This window comes from Amphiprion ocellaris, chromosome 9 (assembly GCF_022539595.1).
Source record: "Amphiprion ocellaris isolate individual 3 ecotype Okinawa chromosome 9, ASM2253959v1, whole genome shotgun sequence".
NCBI lineage: Eukaryota > Metazoa > Chordata > Actinopteri > Pomacentridae > Amphiprion > Amphiprion ocellaris.
This window is the reverse complement of record NC_072774.1, coordinates 12,814,258-12,835,842: the sequence shown is the minus strand read 5'-3', so window position 1 is coordinate 12,835,842 and position 21,585 is coordinate 12,814,258. Positions and strand designations below refer to the sequence as shown.

At 40.0% G+C, this 21,585-nt stretch overlaps 2 protein-coding genes and 1 long non-coding RNA gene across 4 annotated transcripts in view; 2 read left to right on the top strand and 1 right to left on the bottom strand.

The window, feature by feature from the left end:
- LOC129349607 (uncharacterized) overlaps positions 1-299 on the top strand; it is an 18,887-nt gene extending 18,588 nt beyond the window's left edge. The window contains exon 3 of the long non-coding RNA XR_008602670.1: positions 1-299. This exon is cut by the window's left edge and continues 630 nt beyond it. This is a non-coding gene — a long non-coding RNA (uncharacterized LOC129349607).
- Positions 300-7,156: 6,857 nt separating this feature from the next.
- glrx3 (glutaredoxin 3) lies at positions 7,157-8,731 on the bottom strand. Its single transcript, XM_023286194.3, has one exon. The coding sequence runs from the start codon at positions 8,695-8,697 to the stop codon at positions 7,723-7,725; it is 975 nt and encodes a 324-aa protein (XP_023141962.1). The 5' UTR covers positions 8,698-8,731; the 3' UTR covers positions 7,157-7,722.
- The window catches only part of bag6 (BCL2 associated athanogene 6), a 25,497-nt gene continuing 12,634 nt past the window's right edge, over positions 8,723-21,585 (top strand). Inside the window, exons 1-14 of one of the 2 annotated variants that reach the window (XM_055013475.1) lie at positions 8,723-8,856; positions 10,646-10,735; positions 10,822-10,939; positions 14,097-14,311; positions 15,355-15,426; positions 15,508-15,630; positions 15,728-15,924; positions 16,222-16,354; positions 17,496-17,690; positions 17,776-17,866; positions 18,284-18,334; positions 19,325-19,677; positions 19,763-19,835; positions 19,938-20,245. In XM_055013475.1, the coding sequence (XP_054869450.1) occupies positions 10,655-10,735; positions 10,822-10,939; positions 14,097-14,311; positions 15,355-15,426; positions 15,508-15,630; positions 15,728-15,924; positions 16,222-16,354; positions 17,496-17,690; positions 17,776-17,866; positions 18,284-18,334; positions 19,325-19,677; positions 19,763-19,835; positions 19,938-20,245 (2,010 nt within the window). In that variant the 5' untranslated portion in view covers positions 8,723-8,856; positions 10,646-10,654. Of the gene's footprint in view, positions 8,857-10,645; positions 10,736-10,821; positions 10,940-14,096; positions 14,312-15,354; positions 15,427-15,507; positions 15,631-15,727; positions 15,925-16,221; positions 16,355-17,495; positions 17,691-17,775; positions 17,999-18,283; positions 18,335-19,324; positions 19,678-19,762; positions 19,836-19,937; positions 20,246-21,585 lie in introns of both variants that reach the window. The other variant, XM_055013474.1, reaches the window with a different exon arrangement.

Sequence of the window (21,585 nt, the reverse complement as noted above, 5' to 3'; positions counted from 1 at the left end):
TCTGTTAGAGTTTGTGTTCTTCTAAGTTTAACTCAAGATTTTAAATACTTTCATTTACTGCAAATGAATATCTACTCCAAATGTCTCACAAATAATCATTATCAGCCTTAAAAACCCACAAAACACCCCTCTATACTCGACACTTAGTACAGTCTGGTTCCCCCTTCTATAAATCTGCTTGGAATCTTCCACTTCCTGTTTGTCAAAGTGGCCTTCTACCTGGACAGGTTTTGTTGGAGCTCATGCAACAAACATTTTGGGTAACTGCACTTTAATATGGATGGATGACACTGAATTAGAGTCTGTTTTAATGAGACTGTGTTAAGATGTGTAGCTCTTTCATTAAATAGTAAATTATTTCTCAGAATTCACAGAGAAAAGTCTGAAATGTTTGCTAGGTTAGCGTCCCACATGTTCTTTGGCTCAGCTAAAGCTAACTCTCGCCAACTTCTGGATCTCTTGAGTTGCTTGTTAAATTATCTTGCTAGAGGTGCTGAAGCTCAGACAGTCTGAGATGTTTGTTCAAAATAAGCTCATTCTCAAGTCTTGTCTGAACTGTCCTCTTTTGTTTTAACTTTCCCTAAACTTAGCAGTTAATGACAGAGCAGCACATCCAGACTCAGTCTCATTTATGTAGAGATTAAACTTCAGTGTCATTCATTGATGTTAAAGTGCAGTTTTTCAAATGTTTGTTGCACATGCTCCCGACCAAACCAGTCCAGGTGGAAGACGATGTGAAGAGAAAGCTCCAGAGGATGAATATCACACGTTTACGTTGGAAATAAATGTCCTTTAATTAGACATTGTCATGCAAAAGTTGGATTTCCCATTAATGATGTTCAAATCTTTGTTGAATGTTTTGTTGATGTTGGTTTCTAAATGTTTTCTGACAGTCGGCCCCAAAGATTAAAACCTTCCACAGATCACAAGCTGCAACAATTCAAACGTTATCAACTATCTTTCTGACTAAACTAAGATAAAAAGTGAAAAACTGCCTGATTCCTGCATCATGAATGTAAATCTTTTTGGTTTTTATGACAGTAAACTGAATATATTTGGGTTTGACATTTTATAAACCAAAACAAGAAATGAATTACTGGAGAAACCAATCAACAGATTAATGGACAAAGAAAATGTGTTTTCCAACATATATGGCTGAATTACTCCAACATTACAAGATACATACAATTTTAATTCAATTTTATTTACATAACGCCAGTTACAGGTCAAATTGTCTCAAGACGCTTTATTTTTATATTTTTTGTCATATTTAAAATATGACAAAGTACGAAATTTAAACCTCTTGACTAATCCAATTTATTACTTGGTTTTTAAGAGACTAATGGACAACTAAAACAACTTTCTAAACTAAAACTAATAAACATGAGGTCAAATAGAAGGAAGAGTTTTAAATACTGCAGTCCCACAACGACAAGAATAAAGTTTGTCAACAAAAACTAAATCTGCTGGTGGATTCCATTAAAGTCCTAATAACTGATAATAAAGTGTTATACTAAAGGTTTGTGGTGCTAAAAATCTCCAAGTAAAGATATCAAGTTGAACATCTGGATGCAGGTTGACAAAAGTTGACGTCCTTTCATTTCTCTGGAGCGACTCCATGGATTTTATGGATGGTGGTTAAAGACCTGCTCTTCTAGTCGTCTTCCTTCTAGTCGCTGTAAAAAGTCAGTCCATCCTGGACGACTTCAACACCTCTTCATGACAACTTGTTCTGCCTCGGACCTCGTGGAAACTCCAGAAACTCGGGAAAACCTGTCGAGACTCGAAGAACTCGTGGAGACTCGAAGAACTCGTCGGGCGGGGGAAGGTGTGGTGGGCGGTGGGGGAGTAGAGGGGGGAGGCCGCCACCCACCTCCCCGCCTACTCTCCGCCCTGACTCCACCCAGACTCCGCCTTGGCTCCACCCATGTGGTCACTTCAGAAACTACGATGCCAAAGGGACGACGAAATTATTTCTTTTTATCTGATCTGTAGCTCAGTGAGTTAAGGATTTGCCTATGGAGCTGCAGGTCGCTGGTTCAAGACCAGACACTTCTTAAATTTTCTCAAAATCCTGACAAAGACAAAGAAAGAAAACTGCCGGTGGTGGGTCTTGAACCCACAACCTTCCAGTTGGTAGTCCTCTTCTTATCCTCCTGAGCTACTCGCTCAGATACTAATTCTTCTTTTTTTTGCGCATTTATCATCTATTTTTTGTCGTCTTCGAGTTTTTTTTTTAACTCGGGTCTCGACTCGACCGTTTTTCTCAGGAGGTTGGACTTCAGCCTTTGTGCTGGAGGGTGGAACCCTCAGTTCCAAGACTTTCCAAGCCTCCAGACCTCCCGAGTCCTCAGGACCTGAGCTTTCACACAGTCTGAGGGCTGAAATTTTCTAAGTCCCACAGTAGATCTCTGTTAGATTGAACTTTCAGACAGTCCAAGGACTGATATCCTCTAAGTTCCTGAGTACTTCTCTGTTAGTTTGAACCTTCAGACAGTCTGAGGGCTGAAGTTTTAAAAGTTTCTCAGTACTTCTCTGTTAGTTTGAATCTTTAGACAGTCTGAGGACCGAAAACCTAAAACTTCTTGAGTAGTTCTCTGTTAGTTTGAACCTTTAGACAGTCTGAGGACTGAAATCTTAAAAGTTTCTCAGTTCTTCTCTTAGTTTGAACTTTCTGGTTAACAGAAGCCTTAAAACTTGTGACCATGAGTCTTGATTTCACATTTAGACCATCCATCTGAGTTCTTCTCAGACTTTCACCTGTGGGTTTTTTAGAAATCCTCAACAAACTTTGATTCTCTTCACTGAACAGTAAAGTTTGTGGAGATCAGAAGGTAACAGTTTGATCGATGCCTTCAACTACTGGTAGATTTTATCTGGAAAGCAGTTTTCTGAAATGAGTTCTTAGTAAATCTGTCCACAATCAAACCAAGAACATAGAAAGAGGAAATGTTTGAAGAAACAACTTGTTTTCATTTCAGACTAGAAAATGCTTTAAGGTCTTTATCTGTTTTTGCTCTTTTTCATCGTTTTATTGTCTCTTCTGTTTAATTTGATCTTCTAAAGTCTAACTGGTGTCTTTTCAAATGTTTTGTCTTTAGTTTGATTCTTCTGACACGTTTAGTTTTGCTCTTTTCTCACCTTTTATTCTTTTCTAATGTCTGATTTGATTTCGAAATGTTTTGTCTTTTTAATGTTTAATTGTTTTTTCAAATGTTTTATCGGCTTGTTTGAATTTTTTTTTTCTTTCCCAATATTAAATTTTTCAATTAAGTCTTTAAGGTTTTTCTTTTTAAATGCTTTACCACCTTTTAATGTTTAATTTTCTTTTTAAATGTTTCATTGTATTTTCTGTTTAATTCCTATTTGAAGTTTTATTGTCTTTAAGATGTAATTTTCTAATTAAACATTACATTTTTTTAATTAAATGTTTTGTCTTTTTAAAGATTTAATAATCTAATTAAATGTTTTGTATTTTTTTAAATGTTTAATATTCTTCTTGTTTAATTGTATTTTTTAAATGTTTAATATTCTTCTTAATTGTAATTTTTTAAAAATGTAATTATCGAAAATATTTTATTTGTAATTTTTAATATTTGTATTTTAAAAATTTTGTTTAATTTCATACTTACATGTCTTGTATCTTGTTTAATTATCTAATTCAATATTTTGTCTGTTTAATGTAGTTAAACATTAAATACAATTAAATGATAGTAAACAGACAAAATATTGACAACTTCTCTTGTCACAATCATGAGTTAGTCAATTATTCAGTTTATCAATTCAACTTTATTTGTTTAGCACCTTTTACACAGATGACAAAACTAAACAAGCAAAGAGAAAAAAAACATGCTAAAACTATGACTAAAATTCAAAAACATTTAAAAAAAAAAAAAAAAAAAAGATTTAACATGGTAATAAAATATGTTGTGTCCAGGGGATGGAGTGAATTTATTGAAGTCTTCTTGGGCTCACATGGGAAATCATTTAATATATAAACTTGATATTCAGTCTAAGGAAACTGCAGAGCGACAGAAGAACCAACAATATCTCCTGTTTTCTCCTTTAATGAGTCGATTCTTGTGCTTTCAGACCAAAGAACTACAAACTCTTCACAACCTGCTCAAACACTTGGTACAGGACCTCACCACACGGGTCAAGAAGGTTTCCGTCTCATTTCTACTCTGAAGCTCACCTTCTCCTGCTCAAACTGCTGATAAATGTTTCTGCTGCTCTAAAATCTGCTCTCCAGAACTTCCTAAAAACTCTCAAAGTCTCTTCTGCTGCAGGTTGCTTTGTAGAACTGTTCCAGAAAACCTCACTAAACCACATGGAGGGGCCTCAAGATAGTCGTCCAAATGAAACCGAACAAAAACCAAACTAGTACAACCCAAACGCTAAAGTCTCCTGCAGCCTACCAGAGAACCTCTGAGAACAGAGAATCAGGACAGGAACTCTTACCTTCTGGACAACCAACGCTGGTTCACAAACAAGAATACAGAATGTGTCTGACCAAAAACCTCTGAAGACTCACTACAGCCAAGATAAAGACACAACTCAGGTGCACCAAATCCACTAATCACTGCACACATTAACACCATGTGCTAACTGTGGCTAAAGAACCACCTTTACCAAGACAACTATCCAGTACAAAGCCCTAAAACACACCAAGAAACACATTAAAGATGATTTTACTGCTGGAAGCTGCAAGCCAACGCTTAAAGAACAAACTAAAGCAAAGGAGCCAAACCCGGTTCAGTGGTGAAGAGAAACAGAGGAAATGTTTGTCTGCAGCCCAATAAAGCAGGAAGACACTGAGCTGCTCAGGTGTTCCTGATAACACCAAGCTGCTCAGGTGTTCCTGATAACACCAAGCAGCCACCTGGACAGCCAATAGGAACACAGCTTACTGGAAGTCCAGAGGGCTGGCTTAGTGAAGGAAATTTAATTTAAAGTTGAAGCAGAAAGTTAACAAAGAAAGTTGAAAACCACCTTCTGATACCTGAAATCTCTGAGTTTTCACACAAAGAACACCTGAACATGTCAAACTAGTTTCATAGTAGAACCATCATTGTAAAAACATCATAGTATGGTGTGTTGCTCAAAAAACATTAGGACCCGGCTGTCAGGGGACAAACATGTAAGAAACATGAGAACAGAGAGAACCCAACCAGTAGGTCACAGTTTATCATCCCCCAGTCATCTCCTGAAGTCCATATGGTGAGAGACATCAGTATCTGGTTGTTAATTTACCAGAGGATGCTTATAATCATGCTGATGTGGTCTGTACTCTGCAGTATTTTAGTGACTCAATAAATGCCTAAGTTGTTTTTTTAAAAGGCTTTTTAGTTTTTAATAAACATTTAAGAGCCTATATGTAATCAATAAATGGCCTTTGCCTATCTTAAGAAAAACTCACTCAGAACTCTATGTTAACAGTACTAAATAAATCAATAAATACATGCATACACACAAAAATAAGTTAATACATTAACTGTGTTAAGATAAGATTTAGATTTTTTCAAAAGTTGTTTATGTTTATGCAGAATCCAGTATTGCTCACTGGTTGGTCATTACATTTTATTAGTTTGATTTCACTGTTTAAAATGATGCCACCTCTTTTCAGACAGAACCTGTGATAATAAAACAATACAAAATTTTTAGTTCTGTGTTAATAAAGCACTTAAAGCTTCAAGTATGGCTAAATGCTTTTTTCAAAATTAAATATATCACTCCTTAGGTGGTAGTGGCCCCAAGTTCAGTAAAGTTGGAAAGATATTCACAGATTCCGACTTCCAGCATCAATAACTCATTAGATATAGGTTGTCAAAACATAAACGGTGCCTCTTTCCCATTGTTGCAAGGCAGACAATGTGCTACAAGCCCAGTTTTATCAAAAGTAGCTGTCTTTCAAGCTACAGGAATAACATTGGTGTCTATGGAGTGAACAGGGTCCGTCTGCAATTTGCAAAACCGCTGCAACAGTAAAGAGAGACAAATATTCAATAACTTCACTCTAATAACTCTAATAACGTCACTAAAATCACTGCAGCCTTCAACTGGCTCCTGTTGACAAAGTGTTTTAACAGAAATGTAAATGCTGTAATTTGATTCTTTGAATGAACCATGTAACTTGAATGGATGTGATGCTGGTGTGACCACAGTGCACACGTCTGATGTTGCTCACAGTGGTCCAAGGGATGCTCAGGGAGTTTGTGTGTTTGCTCAGACTCATGAAAAATTAGAGGGAACATTGCCCAAGAGCATCATAAATAACAGTAACTAACCAACAGAGAACAGGTAACAGTAAGCAGTTTTACTTTTGATACTTAAGTAAGGTTTGCTGCTAAAGCTCACATGAGGTTTTGAATGCCGTACTTTTACATGCTGTGGATTATTTTCAGTGTGGTATTACTACTTTTACTATGAGATCTCGTCTCACTTGCACTCTACACCAACATCCACAAGGTGGTGTCAAACAACAAGCTTGTTCTATTTTTCTAAGCTCCTTTACATGAATCTCATCTGAAAATGTTTGTTATTGTGCATGTGCATTTTATCCCTACGAATAATACCATGAAAAAAACAGAAGATTTTTATTTTAGGAAACTGCAGTAACAGACACTGCATCTCTTTCTTTTTCCCTTCAGCTCTGGGGCCTTTTTCAATGTGGACAATCTGATTGTAAATTATGAGCTTGTACAATCACAGGTTGAGAAAACAATCAGATACCAACATATTCCATTATAATTTCGACTTTCACCTAATGCCTTCATTTTTTTGTCCTCCTTTACATGTTTTTACCATAAACTGATGCATAAAAGGAACAAATTGTTGCACTGAAATTCACCAGAATGTGGGAAATTAAGTGTTGAACAGCCAAAGGTCCCAGAGCCTTCAAATGAAACATGTGCCCATTGTTTCATTGCAATCTGTTCCACCATGTAATACATTAAATTGTATTTCCCCCTCAAAAATGTCACAAGCAGGGAAATGCATTCTGTTTAGTTTGTAATGTGTATTGTGACTGTCTTTTAGTAATAGTTTCCATTTTACTATATAGCGTAGCTGCTAATATGACCTTTGTCAACATCCCTATTTCAAATTCATTACCTCAAAGGCACTGCAGTGTTTCTACATAACACCAAAAAACAGCAACATCTTAAGTTGTTTTATTGTTTAATTATAATCTGAACAGTAACTGTCACAGAGAGCTTGCTGTATTGTGAGTGATCCTTTAAGTTTTTTTTCTGACTTTCAGGTGAAGAATGTGCAGACAGGACGGCATGAAGAGGGAGCCGCTGGGCCGGTCAGCAAATAAAAATATCTATGTGAGGTGCGAGGTTGTGAATGCTGCAAGGAAAACCCAGAGATGCAGACACCAGACCAGACAAGCAGACAGCAAGGAGGAGGTGTTTTAACCAGTTGATCACTGCAGAGTTTAAGAAAATCAGGCCAAGAACAGGTGCACTTAAACATTTCTTTCATTGTATTTTGAAGAATTACTAAGAACACACCTTTGCAGTAAATTCTCACTGCTGACTGCGGTTTTATTTCTGACTTAATTAGAAACTATCCAACAGCTACAACAGATTGGTTAAAAGAGGAAATTCTGGTGATCAACTGTAAGTTCTCTTTCACTTCCTGGCCCCCTCTTGCATCAGTGACTGGGCATGTGCAGTAGCTTGTTGTTCCCACTCCCTGATGGCGAAAATCCACCTTTTACTCCCCCTTCAGCACTGACACCAGCTCTCCGCTCTCCTTCAGCTCCTTCACTATGTCCAGACCACCGATCAGCTCCCCTTTCACGTAGAGCTGGGGGTACGTAGGCCAGTTGGAATAAGTCTTGAGGCCCTGACGCACCTCCTCGTCCTGCAGAATATCAAAGGTGTCATAATCCACCTCGGTGCCGTTCAGGATCTCCAGAATCTGCCTGCTGAAGCCGCACCTCGCTGCCTCCTTGTTGCCCTTCATGAACAGCATCACCGGGCTCTGGTTGATGACGGTCTTCAGGCGGTGCTCCAGGGTGACGGCCTTCGGGCAGGTGTTTTCCAGCTCCCCGGACTCAGCCAGCTCCTTCACGATGTCCAGTCCCCCCACCAGCTCCCCGTTCACATACAGCTGCGGGTAGGTGGGCCAGTTGGAGTAGGTCTTCAGCCCCTGTCGGACCTCCTCGTCGGACAGGATGTCGAAGCTGCTGAACTGGATGCTGTGCTCTTTGAGCAGCGCCACTATCTGCCGGCTGAAGCCGCAGCGGGGCTCCTGCGGGGCCCCCTTCATGAACAGCATGCAGGGGGCAGCGTTGATGAGCTTCTTCAGCCGCTGGTTCAGGTCCTCGGTGCTGTTCTCCGCGGCTCCACCGGGACTCCCGCTGACCGCCAAGCGCTGCACCTTCTTGGTGAGCTCCGGAGCGTGGGCCCCGTCCAGCCGGTCCACCTTCTCTCCCGCCTTGAAGAAAAGGAAAGTCGGAACGGAGGCGATCTCATACTTTTCCGACACCTCCGGAACGGATTCCGCCTCCAGCTTCACAAACGTGGTGTGCGGCTGTTCTTTGGCCAACTCCTCCATCACTTCGTTCATGTGGCCGCACTGAGGAGCCCAGGCCGCCTGGAAGTGCACCACAGTGAGGCATTTTCCAGCTCTGGCCAAGAAATCTTCGAATTGCTGTTGAGTCGTCGCCTCCACGAGATTCGCCATTTTTCTTTTGCCTCTGCGCAGCGGTTCCGGTGACGTCACATCCGTGTGGCCTGGTAGCTTCTAGAGAGAGCTGGTACCAGGAAGTGCTCCGCATGCTAACTGATGATAAGAAACAGCTACGAACACTGGATAAGCTGAAAGGAGAGTGCGACGTTTAAGGTAAACGTTTAACAAGACGCTCTTGGTGGAAACTAAATTCTCTAATGTATTCGTATCTGCTAAGCTAACTGCAACGTTTAGTGTTTGTAGCATTAGCCTAGCCGTGCTAGTAGTTAGCTTGTAAAAGTTAGCTTCGTTCCTAACGTTTGCCTGGTTTTCAAGTTAAGCAAAACTAAAATGTGCCAACAAGCCGCTGGGGACTAAGTAGAATATTCTTGATTTTGCTGATGTTATAATCAGCTGTTGAAAAGTGTTTCGAATATTTGAAACAAAGACAAATACCGTTGTTTGGCCCAGCATAATACAGTTGCCGTGACTTAACTTGGCTAATCTCCACAGTTAGCTAGTTAACGGTACGACGTTACCTATTCAGTCAACTGAACTGATTAACTACATTGGCTAATAATAGCTGATCCAAAAGTTTTGTTTTCTTCTCTGTTATTTCTGTGGTTTGCCTAAACAAAATTCACTACAACGCTCTATTGTTGTTATTGATATTAGGGAAGCAGCAGCAAGCCTGTTTTGTCATTATTGTACTGTTTATGTGACTTTGATTATCTTTGTGACTTCCAATGCATACGTTTCTAGAAGTTGTAGCGTAATAGTATTTAGTATCTTTTTTTTTTTTTGAAGTCTCAGTTGAACAGCCTATCCGTTAATTAGCCTTAATTTTGACAACAATTTAAAATTACTCTTAATTTTGGTCAGATTTGTATTAGGCAAAAATGTGAAATGGACTTGACAGTCTGTTTCAAATTGAAGCTGCAATTTGAAACGATACAATTAACACATCACAAATACTGTAATTGTGGTTATATGAAATGTGGCTTTTAAGTAATGAGACTGCTGTATTTAATTTTATTTAATTTGAGCAAACTGAAACTTTCAGGGGTTGAACATGCCCACTATTTAATGTATACTCTGCGGCTCAGGCAAGCACACTGTGGTTTGACTGACAGAAGTCTCATGTAATAATGTGCCGTTACATGTTTTAAGTCTGTTACAGTGTGAATAACTTTTCTCAGGTCATTATTCAAGGTCAGTTAATTTAAAATTATATCAAAGAGAAAAGAAACAAAACTTCATACCTAAGTCACTGGAATCAGTGAATATTATAAGATTTCCTTGTTAAGTGCCTTTGAACATTTAGCTGATAAGAGACAAAGAAAAATCATTAGCACCATAACAAAATGAATAAAACAATAAATTAATTAAGTCGGGTTATATTTACATAACTTCAATATAAAATTTTTGTTATCAACTGGTCAGAAAAAAAACTGGAAAATGCATGGATATCTGTCAGGTAATATCACGCAGACTCAATTCCTGAATAGTTTGCTGACCAATCATTCTTATTGTCGCATATCATCATCCCCCAAAGGCTATTTCAGGGCCAGGAAAAGGCCTGAGAATTGTCAATATTTTTTCTGTGTATCACATTATTAATTATGAATTAGTTTAAGACAAATTTGATCTTATTTGAAGACAAATAGAAGATATGTTTGAGGTCATTTACCTGAAACCGTTCTCCCATTACATAGTTTGTCCAAAAGAAAGTTTATTTTTATACTCTGAAATGTCCCAACCAGTCTCAGTCACAATTATTTAAAACAAATTTTAGGAATTCTTGTTTAAGAAGGGTTGTTTATGTTAAGAAGTCAGTATGAAGAGAAATAAGTTTATGAAAGGTTTAAACTAGCAAACCTTTATATTTGCTGTAGGCTTAAAGAGTCCAGTGTCAGTTGGGCTACACTTCCAACAAACAAATTCATTATTGTCTCTGTGATAGAGGAACATCATGGAAGAACAAACTGGAGACATAGAGGTGACAGTCAAAACTCTTGACTCCCAGAGCAGAACCTACACTGTTGGTGGACAGGTAAGTTCCTGCTGCAAGTTGGGAATTTATTCTCATTTTTATTCACACCTTCTGTTTCCAATTTGTGACTTTGTGTCTTTTTGTAGTTGACCGTGAAAGAGTTCAAGGAGCACATTGCCCCTTCAGTGGGTATCCCTGTGGACAAACAGAGGCTGATCTACCAGGGCAGAGTGCTACAGGATGAAAGGACTCTGGCAGATTACAGTAAGTAACCAAGGAGTTGATGTTTCTTTAAAAGAAAAACAAAACTTGTTTGTTTTTGTTTTTTTGTTTTGGTGGCATTTTAAGATTTGTTTCTACACTCCTTCCTTTATTGTTTTTTTTACTTAAGTTAAAACAGTGCTATAGATTTCTTAAACATATAGTAGCGTTTTAAAGTTATCCTGAGATGAAAAATGAATTCATAATATTTGGGCTGTATATGTTTAGAAATAAATTGGAATTTAATTTCAGATTTGCTGTTCTGTTTGATCAAGCTTTGGTGTATTTTTTTGTGTTGTTTCACCACAACTATGGGAGAAAATATGAGGTTACTTATCTCGTAGCCCTGGTTGTCTGATAATGAGTGAAGTGTCTATGGGGAACGCTCTCTCAGTGTTGTCCTTAGAAGCATTTACATCATTACTCAAGCCAGTACTGGCAGTTGTGAAGCTTGTGTCCAGGCAGAGCCACGCCTCCTTCCTATTAAAGGGATCAACACAGCGTCACCTGTCATTCAAGATAAGCTCACTTCACAAGGAGGATGATCTGGTGAGACACCTTACTCATGTTAGCAGAGAACCGGTGTTATCAGATACGTCACCTCAAGTTCGCTTTCAAACATTCATTTCTGCGTCTCACTATGGAGATATACAGACTCCAGTGTTGCCAGATAAGCTCATCTCAATGACTGACTGTTTATCTAGGAGGTCTCATGTTGACCCACACTTAGGACAGTATGAGCCAGTGATGGTGCAGTGAAACCTTTCCTGCAAAACCTTGGAAAGGTCCAAGGTAAAGCCAAGCTTGCTGCATCACATATTTCTTTGATTGTCACCATCTTAAATAGGGCCCAGGGGGCTGCAATACCTCTGGTCAAATGGGCATGAAGCCCCACGAGGTGTTGTAGTCTGAGTCGCCTCTACAATCCGATGGGATAGGTGTTGTTTACTGATGGGCTTGCACATATGGGGACTCCAGGGAGTCAAACACCATTGCTACCTGGACTGGGTTGGAGGTTGAAAAGTGTTTTTCCCTGCAGCATGTGACTTCCTCCATGCACTGAGGGAAAATAGGCCAAAACCGCTTTATGGTGCGTTTTGCTTAGGGAAACCTCTTGTCCTCATAGTGTGAGGTCGAGGTTTCAGCTGTCAACACAATCATGGAATTGACAACTTTACGGCTGCACGTTTTGCAACGTTGAGGAACTCCATACCACGGGACTGTGTGCCAGCATTTTCTCTATCAGGCCCATATGTCCCTGCTGCTGTGACAGATTGTTGTCTACCATTTCAAATGTAGCCTGGTGTAGGTATTTCTGTAAGGTGTGACAGCTATCACAATTTATTCAGAGTTGGTCACCTGTTGTGGGCTACAGTAACCTAGCTAGGAGGATGACTAGCACTTGTGCTACTGGGCTTGGTGGCCATGTGTAGTTAGGGCAGTTAACTTTGGCCAGCTAGGCACTCGCATTGGCTGGGAAGAGAAAGCTTTCTTTATAAAGCGAGAAGAGGAAATTCAATGACGGGTGATGCCACATCATCCCTTTTATTGGGAAGGAACTTGGCTCCACATTGATGCAAGCATCACAACTGCCAGCTACTGGCAGTAGTAATTATATAAAGGCTTCAAAGAATTACGCTGAGAATTCCCTATATTGAGACACCGAAATGAATGTTTGAAAGAGAACAACATTTGTGCATACGGCTTCCTAGAGCTTTACTGCTCAATTGATTAACTGATCAAACATTTGACAGAAAATTAATCTGCAGCTTTTTTGATCAATCAACTATTATTATTATTAAAAACAGCAAACAAACAGCTAAATAATTGAGAACACAATCAATGAATTTGATGAATAAATGTAAATTATTTAACCGTTTTCAGCTTATTTTTAGTTCTTATTCAAAAGAGAGAAAAAAGTGGATGGGACAACAATGTTATGTTCTTTCAACAATATGTTATGGGAAACTAATACAACTATAGATAGCACTTCTCCTCTTAGGGCAGAGATCATGTTCCTTTTGTTTGTTCAGATTTAACATTATAGCCCGAATTAAATGCTGTGTGCTGAACCTGTCTAGGTTTGCCAACATAATAGCATAGTCAGAATGTGATATACGTGTTAACAGTTGTATGTAGAAACCATTTATTTCTGTAATAAACTTCTAGGCATGCTAGGTTTGTACTAAGATGTCAAAGATCTTCTGAAAGCAGGGTTCCACACTGTCACCAAAGTGGTCGTATTTGCAGCCTCTTTCTGAGAGTGTGGTAGTTGAAATTTCAACTGGTCACATTTGTGCGATTGAATGATGATCATTAACCTGTATTAGTATTGCTGTATTATTTTCTAACTTCAGTGGCTCTGTCAGTCTGTCCCTGCCTGGTGTGTAAAACAAACTGTTTAGTTGATGTGTGTTCAACAGATAAAGTGATGTGTCGCTGATTATTTCAAAAGAAAATGAGGGACGAGGAGGTGGACAAAGAGAAGTCCCATACACCTGGTGATCAGAGTGCATGTGGAGGCAGTAGGGCCGGAAAATTAAATGAACATTGATCACAATAATGATTTAAGCTTTGCACCATTGCATGAACACTATCTTCTGTGGTATTTACGCTTGTGCGGTCTTCTTGTGAAATGTAGAGCACACCTACATGTGCTGTTTTTTCTGCTCATAGAAAAGACTGCATGTAAAAAATAAATAAATCACACGGTTTCGTCTGGGACAAATCTGACATTAGAATGCCCTAGTTTATGCTTTTCAAGGTAATTTTTGCTCACGCACCTGTCTGAGTATCGCAGCCACCACAGCCTGCAATGTGGGGCATTTAGGGGTTTTACCTGTGTCAAGGTGGAAAGTGTGACCAATTGAGAAAGTTGGTTGCACCGGTCATACCAGTGAAAAAGTTAGTCTGGAGCCCTGTCTGAAAGAGAGCGCAAAGAGATGAGTGGTTTAGGCGCATACCACGTGATACAGTTGTTGTCAGCAGTGAATCTGGTTCAAATTTCGGCAAGCCAAACTTTTACTGCATATCAGTCCTCTGCTGTCTTTCATCACTGTCTTCAATGTCTATATCTAATAAAGGCAAAATATGGAAAAATTTTAAAACTATTACAGAACAGAAGTGGTGCAGGTGTAACCGTAGTTCTCTGTTGTCCCAGATGTAGGAGGAAAGGTCATCCACCTTGTGGAGCGGGCACCACCTCCACCCTCCCAGCCTGGCTCTGGGTCAGGAGGCACTTCAGCCGACAGCGGACCATCCTCGTCCTCCCAGGGAACGTCACAAGTGCCTCCGCATGATCGCAACGCTAACAGCTACGTAATGCTCGGCACATTCAACCTCCCTGTCAACATAATGGACCCCCAGCAGATACAGGTAAGCTTCCATTGTGAAATCCACCAATTTTACATATCTGTCTGTCTATAGGTGTCTCAGGGCAGTACTGCATTTGCGAGATTATTTGTGTATGGCCATTTGTAGCTCAGAAAAGTACACCTTTTTAGGTGGCATTTCCGAGGACATTCGATTGTATTACGTTCAGTGGTGTACATAGAATGTCCCACGTGTAGTTCACTATCAACTGAAATTCCCAAAGTAACCAAGAATAAGATAGAAAGGGAGAACAGGCAGTTAAGAGAGACCATAAATGTGGCATAATGCAACAAAATCTCTAAATAAACTGTTGGCGGTAGAGTTTAATTATGAGTAATTTAGCGTTAAGATTTTTGACAAGGAAGAAGAATTTATGAAATTAAAAAAAGCATCTCTGGTTCTATTATATTGATTTATATCCATTTTCTTTTTTTCTTATAAGTCTTAACAATAATATTGGACTGCAGCACAGAATTGGTGGACTATTGTTCTAATGTTAAAGGTGCGTTTTTCACTATTATTTCAGACCTACCTGAGCATGCATATATCTAAAGGGTCATAAATAGGAACTTGGAAAGCTGGCATGGTTGTGAAAACAGCTTCACTATTAACCAGAAAACAGGCTTAAGTACAGAGTGGAAAAATGTAGCTGTCTCCAGCATCTCCACAGGCAACCACTGCATAGTTAATCATTAAATTAATTAAACAGAATGCTTACATGGCACCAAAGACAAAATCCATGTAATTACCTTGCGCAGCTAGTGTAAACAGTAATCATCTACACTCACATGATGGTGGTCTGCTGGCCGCTATTCTTCATCCACCAAGTTGTCTTCTGTTTATAAAATAAGTGACACCACCAAGTTGTGTTTAGGTGAGAAAGGAAAGTTTGGACAGTTCTAATATTTATTTATTTATTTTTTTTTTTAATAACACAATCTGTATGGCTTCTCTGAAAAGCAGACTATAAGCCACATTAAAAATTTCCACTATACAAGACCATTGTTTCCAAAGGTTTATCAATTTTGTGCTTTACTCTTATTTAGATGTCAGTCCAGCAGATGGTTTCTGGGATGGGAGAGAATGCCAGGAATGCCAGAGTCACAACCAGCACTGGGGTAAGATACTATTCCTGCTAACTGTATACAACTCCACATAACGCTAAAGTATTTTGATAATTATCACCTTTTCTGTCACAGAGCAATGGATCGGTGAATGTGCACATTGATATGGACCAACCAGTGCAGAGTGAGCCGAGGCTGAGGTTGGTGCTCGCTGAGAACCTGCTGAGGGACATCAATGATGTCATCCACAGAATGGAGGTGAGAACTTGACCTTCAGATGACCTCACCAGCAGAAACCAGAGAAATCTCTCCGTCATCAGTAACGAGCTGCCTGCTGTCTCCTGTCTGCTTTCAGAGTCGACCGAGTGACTCAGCCACCCAGACTGAGACAGCTTCTGCTGCTGCTCCTCCTCCTCCCTCATCTTCGTCTACCACCTCCACTCCCTCTCCCTCTGCTCAGCCCATGGACACTTCCCCACCTCCAACGACTCCCCCACCTCCACCCTCCTCTTCAGCACAGTCTGAGGGACCAACACCACAACCTGGACCCAAGTGAGACATTCTCACTCAGTGACTCAGATTGCTACTTACGCCTCATGCTTGATGATTCAACCAAGCAATTCAGAAAAGAATGTTCAATTATTTAGCATAGAGGCACTGCCGATAATCCCTGAACTTTGTGTTTATAAAGCAGATTACAGAGGAGTTTATTGTTCTTCTTTAAAGTAATGTGTAAACTACTGTGAGTTGCATTTTTCTGTCCTTATACCAGGTGATACTGTGTCTCTGTTTTACCATGATGATCTCGTGTTTGATTGTGACTAGTTTTGCCTTTTTTTCCTGCTTCAGTCACCCCAGTCCAGCTGAGCTAGCAGAGATGTTGTCTGAGCTACAGAGGGTGGAGGAGAGACTGCAGCCATTCATCCAGAGAGCTCACACCATCCTGGAGACAGCCACCACTGTAGAATACAACAACAATACAGTAGGATTCAAAAAGCTAAATTGTAAATTATCTGGCAATCTTTAGCATACAGTAAATCTAAAAATACGCCTTTTATCAGAATATTAGAATATTGATTAGCACTGTCACTTTTTCAGAAAGTTACATTTGAAGTATTACTTATACTTATACATTACCCCACTTATACATTACTCCATCCATCCATTATCTATACACCGCTTAATCCTCACTAGGGTCGCGGGGGGGGCTGGAGTCTATCCCAGCTGACTCGGGCGAAGGCAGGGGACACCCTGGACAGGTCGCCAGTCTGTCGCAGGGCTACATACAGAGACAAACAATCACTCTCACATTCACACCTACGGGCAATTTAGAATAATCAATTAACCTCAGCATATTTTTGGACTGTGGGAGGAAGCCGGAGTACCCGGAGAAAACCCACGCATGCACAGGGAGAACATGCAAACTCCATGCAGAAAGATCCCGGGAAAGCCGGGACGCGAACCAGGGACCTTCTTGCTGCAAGGCGAAAGTGCTAACCACTACGCCACTGTGCAGCCCCTTATACATTAATCATGTAATGTAATTCAACAGCATTTTACAAACTCAGTGAACAGTTTTGTGGATTCTCACTATAGTTTAAAATCAAAAATACTCCCCCTCTCTGCTTCTCAGATGCTTCTGTGTTTCAATCATCAGATCAACACAGCTTTGTTCAGTAGTGTTTTTAATAAGCTTTGTGACAAAACAAAACAAACTTTCTAAGTATCAACAAAAATAAAAGATAGAAAATAGCCAACGTGCTGTGCAATTGCAAAAAAATCTGTTATTGGGTAGAACGAATAAAAATGTAGTGTAATATTTCAAAAATTTAGATATTTCATTAGTTAAATACAAACTAATTCAAGCACTACAACACCATAAGTATCAGATTGACCATTACAGTGGAGAATAATTTACTGTAAGGTTTTTAAAAATCTATATTTCATATGTTTTATCATAAATGGATTTCTGTACTCCTGTACGTGTGTAAAGCTAAAATAATAAAGTAGTACTCCTGAGTATTCATGTAATGGAGTTAAAGTAGTTCTAATATTGTGATTTTGACATTTTACACATTGATATAACGTTGTTGTTCACAAAGGTGGTATCTGTTCTGTCACAGGAGAGAGAGGAGGACCAGCGAACCCTCATCCTGACATGGGAGTGTCTCCGTCTCCTTGGTAACGCCCTGGTGGCCCTCAGTGACCTGCGACTGAACCTCATGAGCCCTGTGCCCCGCCACTTACATGTGGTCCGGCCTTTTTCCCACTATGCCACCCCAGTCACTCTCCCTGGAGCTGTGCACCACCACATCCCAGTGCGTGACTGCAAGCATATTGTAAAAAAAAAAATGCAAACCTCTCATATACTCTGACTGACTGTTCCTGCATCTTCATCAACAGATGAACCTGGGTGCCACAGTGACTGTTGCGGCTAACAGCACTGAGGGACAAGCTCCGCCCACCCAGCCGGCTGGCCAGTCGGAGCAGGCAGGTCAGGGACAGACCTCCCCACCACAGACTACCCCGTCCAATCAGCAGGCTGGACAGGGACAAGCTGGCCCCCGGGTCATCAGGATCAGCCACCAGGCAGTCCCGGTGGTCATGATGCAGATGAACACGGACGGTGTGTTGTCCCCTACCTGCCACTGATTGAATGCTCCAATACATCAAAGCTATTTGTGCGTCATAGTGCTGGGCAGCAGTGCATTGTGCATCCTCTATGCACTGCTGCCTGAAGCATTTGCTAAAGAATAAGACTTCTTAACTGATTTACAACAAAATGTTTTTCCCAGTGTTTGCTGAATGATGGCTCTGATGTTGCAAATGTGCTTTTGTGGAGAGTCAAATCTTGGCAATTACTGTAGGAATGTTTTTATTTCTGTGTTGTTGTTTTTGTATGCATGTGCAGGTCCAGGTCCAAACCCTGCAGCAGCTGGACAGCAAATGCCAGGACAACCAGGTAAAAGCCAGTTGATAGCATGGTTAGCAAACTATGAGACATTTATTCTCAAATCGTCAAATTGCTGGAACAATTTCTGCTTGACCACCTCTGATTTGCCTGGATTCTTTATAGCATAAAATATGTAAATTTTCGCAGATTTTAGTGACATTTTAGCTCTATATAACAATTACCTCCTGAGATAAAATCTTTTTTTTAAAAAACAGATAAAAGCCTGAACTTTTTCACTATTTTCTCATCATGGCATTGATTCAAAATTTGTAATATTGGACAAGTAGATCAAATCATCTCTAATTGGGGTGATTTTTTGAAAAATTAAAGATGTCATTAATTTCCCATCTTTGAGCACATATTACCAAAAAATTGATAATGCCGAAGTCAAATAGTGGTATTCTCTAAACCATATGTAGCTGCATGCCAGAATAGTACCAGCAAGACATATAGAATACTTTTTAATATGAATTACTAGGTGATAAAATGAAAAAAAGTTTTTGTTAATATATTTAGTTTGAGTAGGTATGACAAGCTGTACCACAAAAGCGAAAGTATTGGTAGATAGCGCCAAGTAGACAACAGTTCTGGTGTTTCAAAAATGTTTTTTCCATTTAAGACATTTTTTAAAAATATGAAGGTGTTTTCAAGTTTTTGTCTTTAAAAGTTTCTGCGATGTTGTTTCCTGAGAAAAGTCCGTGTGAAAAAACATGCTGAAAGTGGGTTAGTGGATAATTAAAAAAAAAAACCCCAGAAAGTACTTGATATGAGTTTAAAATTTCAACAGTACCATTTTAAGTATTCATAGTTTATGGTTTCAAAGATAACTTTTAGCAAATCAGATATTGTTTAGCAGAATACCTTTGATGATTTGAGATGGATTGACCCATAAGTGACATCCCAGTGTAGCAGGGTAAAACCTCTTAATTTCCACTTTATCGTTTTCCAACTTGCAACAGTTAAATTCAACTTAGTAACTCCACTGATCTCCCCTTCCAGGTGCCCTCCCCCCTGACTTCATGCGAAATCTCATGCAGCAGATCAGCCAGTATGCTGCTGCCGTAGCTACTAGCGCTGCCACTGCTGCTGCCACTGGCCAGCCGGTCCCACCGCAGCCCACCCCTACTGGTTACAGCTCCACAGCCAACTCCTCCACTACTACCACGGGTCCTAACACACCCACCACCACCCCTACTGCCCCCCCTCCACCTCCCCATGCTGGACCCCAGCCCCAGGCCAGGGTTGTGTTCAGCCGACCCCCCTTTGCACCCAACATGCCCCCTCCAGCTTTCAGCACCCGGGGAACCACCATTAATGTGAGAGCTGCCATGCCAGGCCAGCAGCCGGGACAGGTGGGAATGTTGCTCTGTCACTGGGTTCCTGTTTTCTTAATGCTGATTGTCAATATTCAAAATTTACTGAAAATGTCTCACACAGGCTTTCAACCCTGCTGCTCTCAACCAGATGATTAGTGGACTCGTTGGACAACTTTTGCTGCCAGGACAAATGGGTAAACTTTTCCAGATGTTAAATTTAGATATAGACCTCAACTGCAGCGTTTGTCTGTAATTATAATAGTTAGAAAATTATATTTAAATCTTTTTTCTTCCAGCTGGTCAAACGGTCACATCCTCTTCCTCCTCCACATCCACATCCTCCTCTTCTTCCTCCTCATCCTCATCCTTTTCTTTCTCCACCTCTGGTCCAACACCTCCACCCGCTGCTACCCCAAACCAAACTGAGACCAACACCAGTGAGCCCCAGTTTCAGGAAATGCCCCCAGACCTCAGCCAGCTCCTGGGTTCTCTGTTGGGGGTAGCTGGTGGGGCTGGTGCAGGGCCTGTAGGTGCCCCCTCAATAACCGTCACTACATCTGGGGTCCCAGCCTTCATCCAGGGAGTGACTGAATTCATGCAGCAGGTCAGTATTTGAATGTTTGACACAAGTGCACCTATTAGACTGTACAATAAAACTGGCTTTGGATGCCACTCGTACCGGAATTTACATTTTAGTTTTATATACAATACCAATCAAAAGTTTGGAGACACCTTCTCATTGAATGGTTTTTATTTATTTTGAGAATTTTCTAAATTGTAGACTAATACTGAAGACATCAAAACTATCAAAGAACACGTGGAATTATGAATTATGTAGTAAACAAAAAAAGTTTTAAACAAACTAGAATATGTTTTATATTTTAGATTCTTTAAAGTAGCCCCCGTTTGCTTTGATGACAGCTTTGCATTCTCTCAGTCAGCTTCATGAGGTAGTCAGGTTTTGAATTAACAGGTGTGTCTTGTGAAGAGTCAGTTTATGGAATTACTTGCCTTCCTATGTGTTGGAGACCATGAGTTGTGTTGTGCAGAGATAGGGTTAGTATACAGTGGATAGCCCTATTTGACTACTGTTGTAAACCATAGCAACTGCCAAGAGTGTGCAAAGCAGTCATCAAAGCAAAGGGTGGCTGTTTTGAAGAATCTAAAATATAAAACGTGTTTTGGCTTATTTCACACTTTTTTGTTTACTACATAATTCCATATGTGTTCATTCATAGTTTTGGTGCTTTCTGTGAGAATCTACAATGTAAATTAGTCATGAAAATAAAGAAAAAACATTCAATGAGGAGGCATGTCCAAACCTTTGACTGGTAGTGTATGTGTGTGATGCAACCTGAATTTTAACGTTCCATGGTGTCAGCCCAGCATTACAAAACTTATCTGCTTTGTCAGATTCAGCAAAATTGTATCTCCATCCATAATGACATCTCCAAGCAGACAGTCCTCTTTGCTCTCAATCATATCCACACAGAAAGTGTAGTGTGAGTAGCATGTTTAGCAGCATCCACACAGGAGGCGTTGAATGAGTCTAATGCACAGTGACTGTAATTTTGTACACTTTCAACAGACCCCTGCATACTATTTAACTTGAAAAACATGTTTCTTTGTAACATTTCAGTTGTAGACCTTCATTGAACCGAAACATCCCTCTCTTTACACACCTGTCTAATGGTCAACTCAAAAATATGACTGAAACGCTTTCTCTATAGAGACAAGGTCACACGGTGTTGTAGAGGACAACTGTGTGTATCTGTTTACAGATCATTTCCCACTGTCGTAAATGAAAGAAATAAAGGGTTTTAGCACCAGTATTGTATTGTGAAATAAGCCCAAACCGTCACCATGTCTCCCCACTAGAGGGTAGAGAGGCTTGCATTGAGTAAGTTACCTGTGTAAAAACCTGCATTCCCAGTAATGTTAACA

Coding starts and splice junctions, on each gene's coding strand:
- glrx3 (XM_023286194.3), bottom strand. CDS start 8,697: ATGGCGAATCTCGTGGAGGCGACGACTCAACAGCAATTCGAAGATTTC.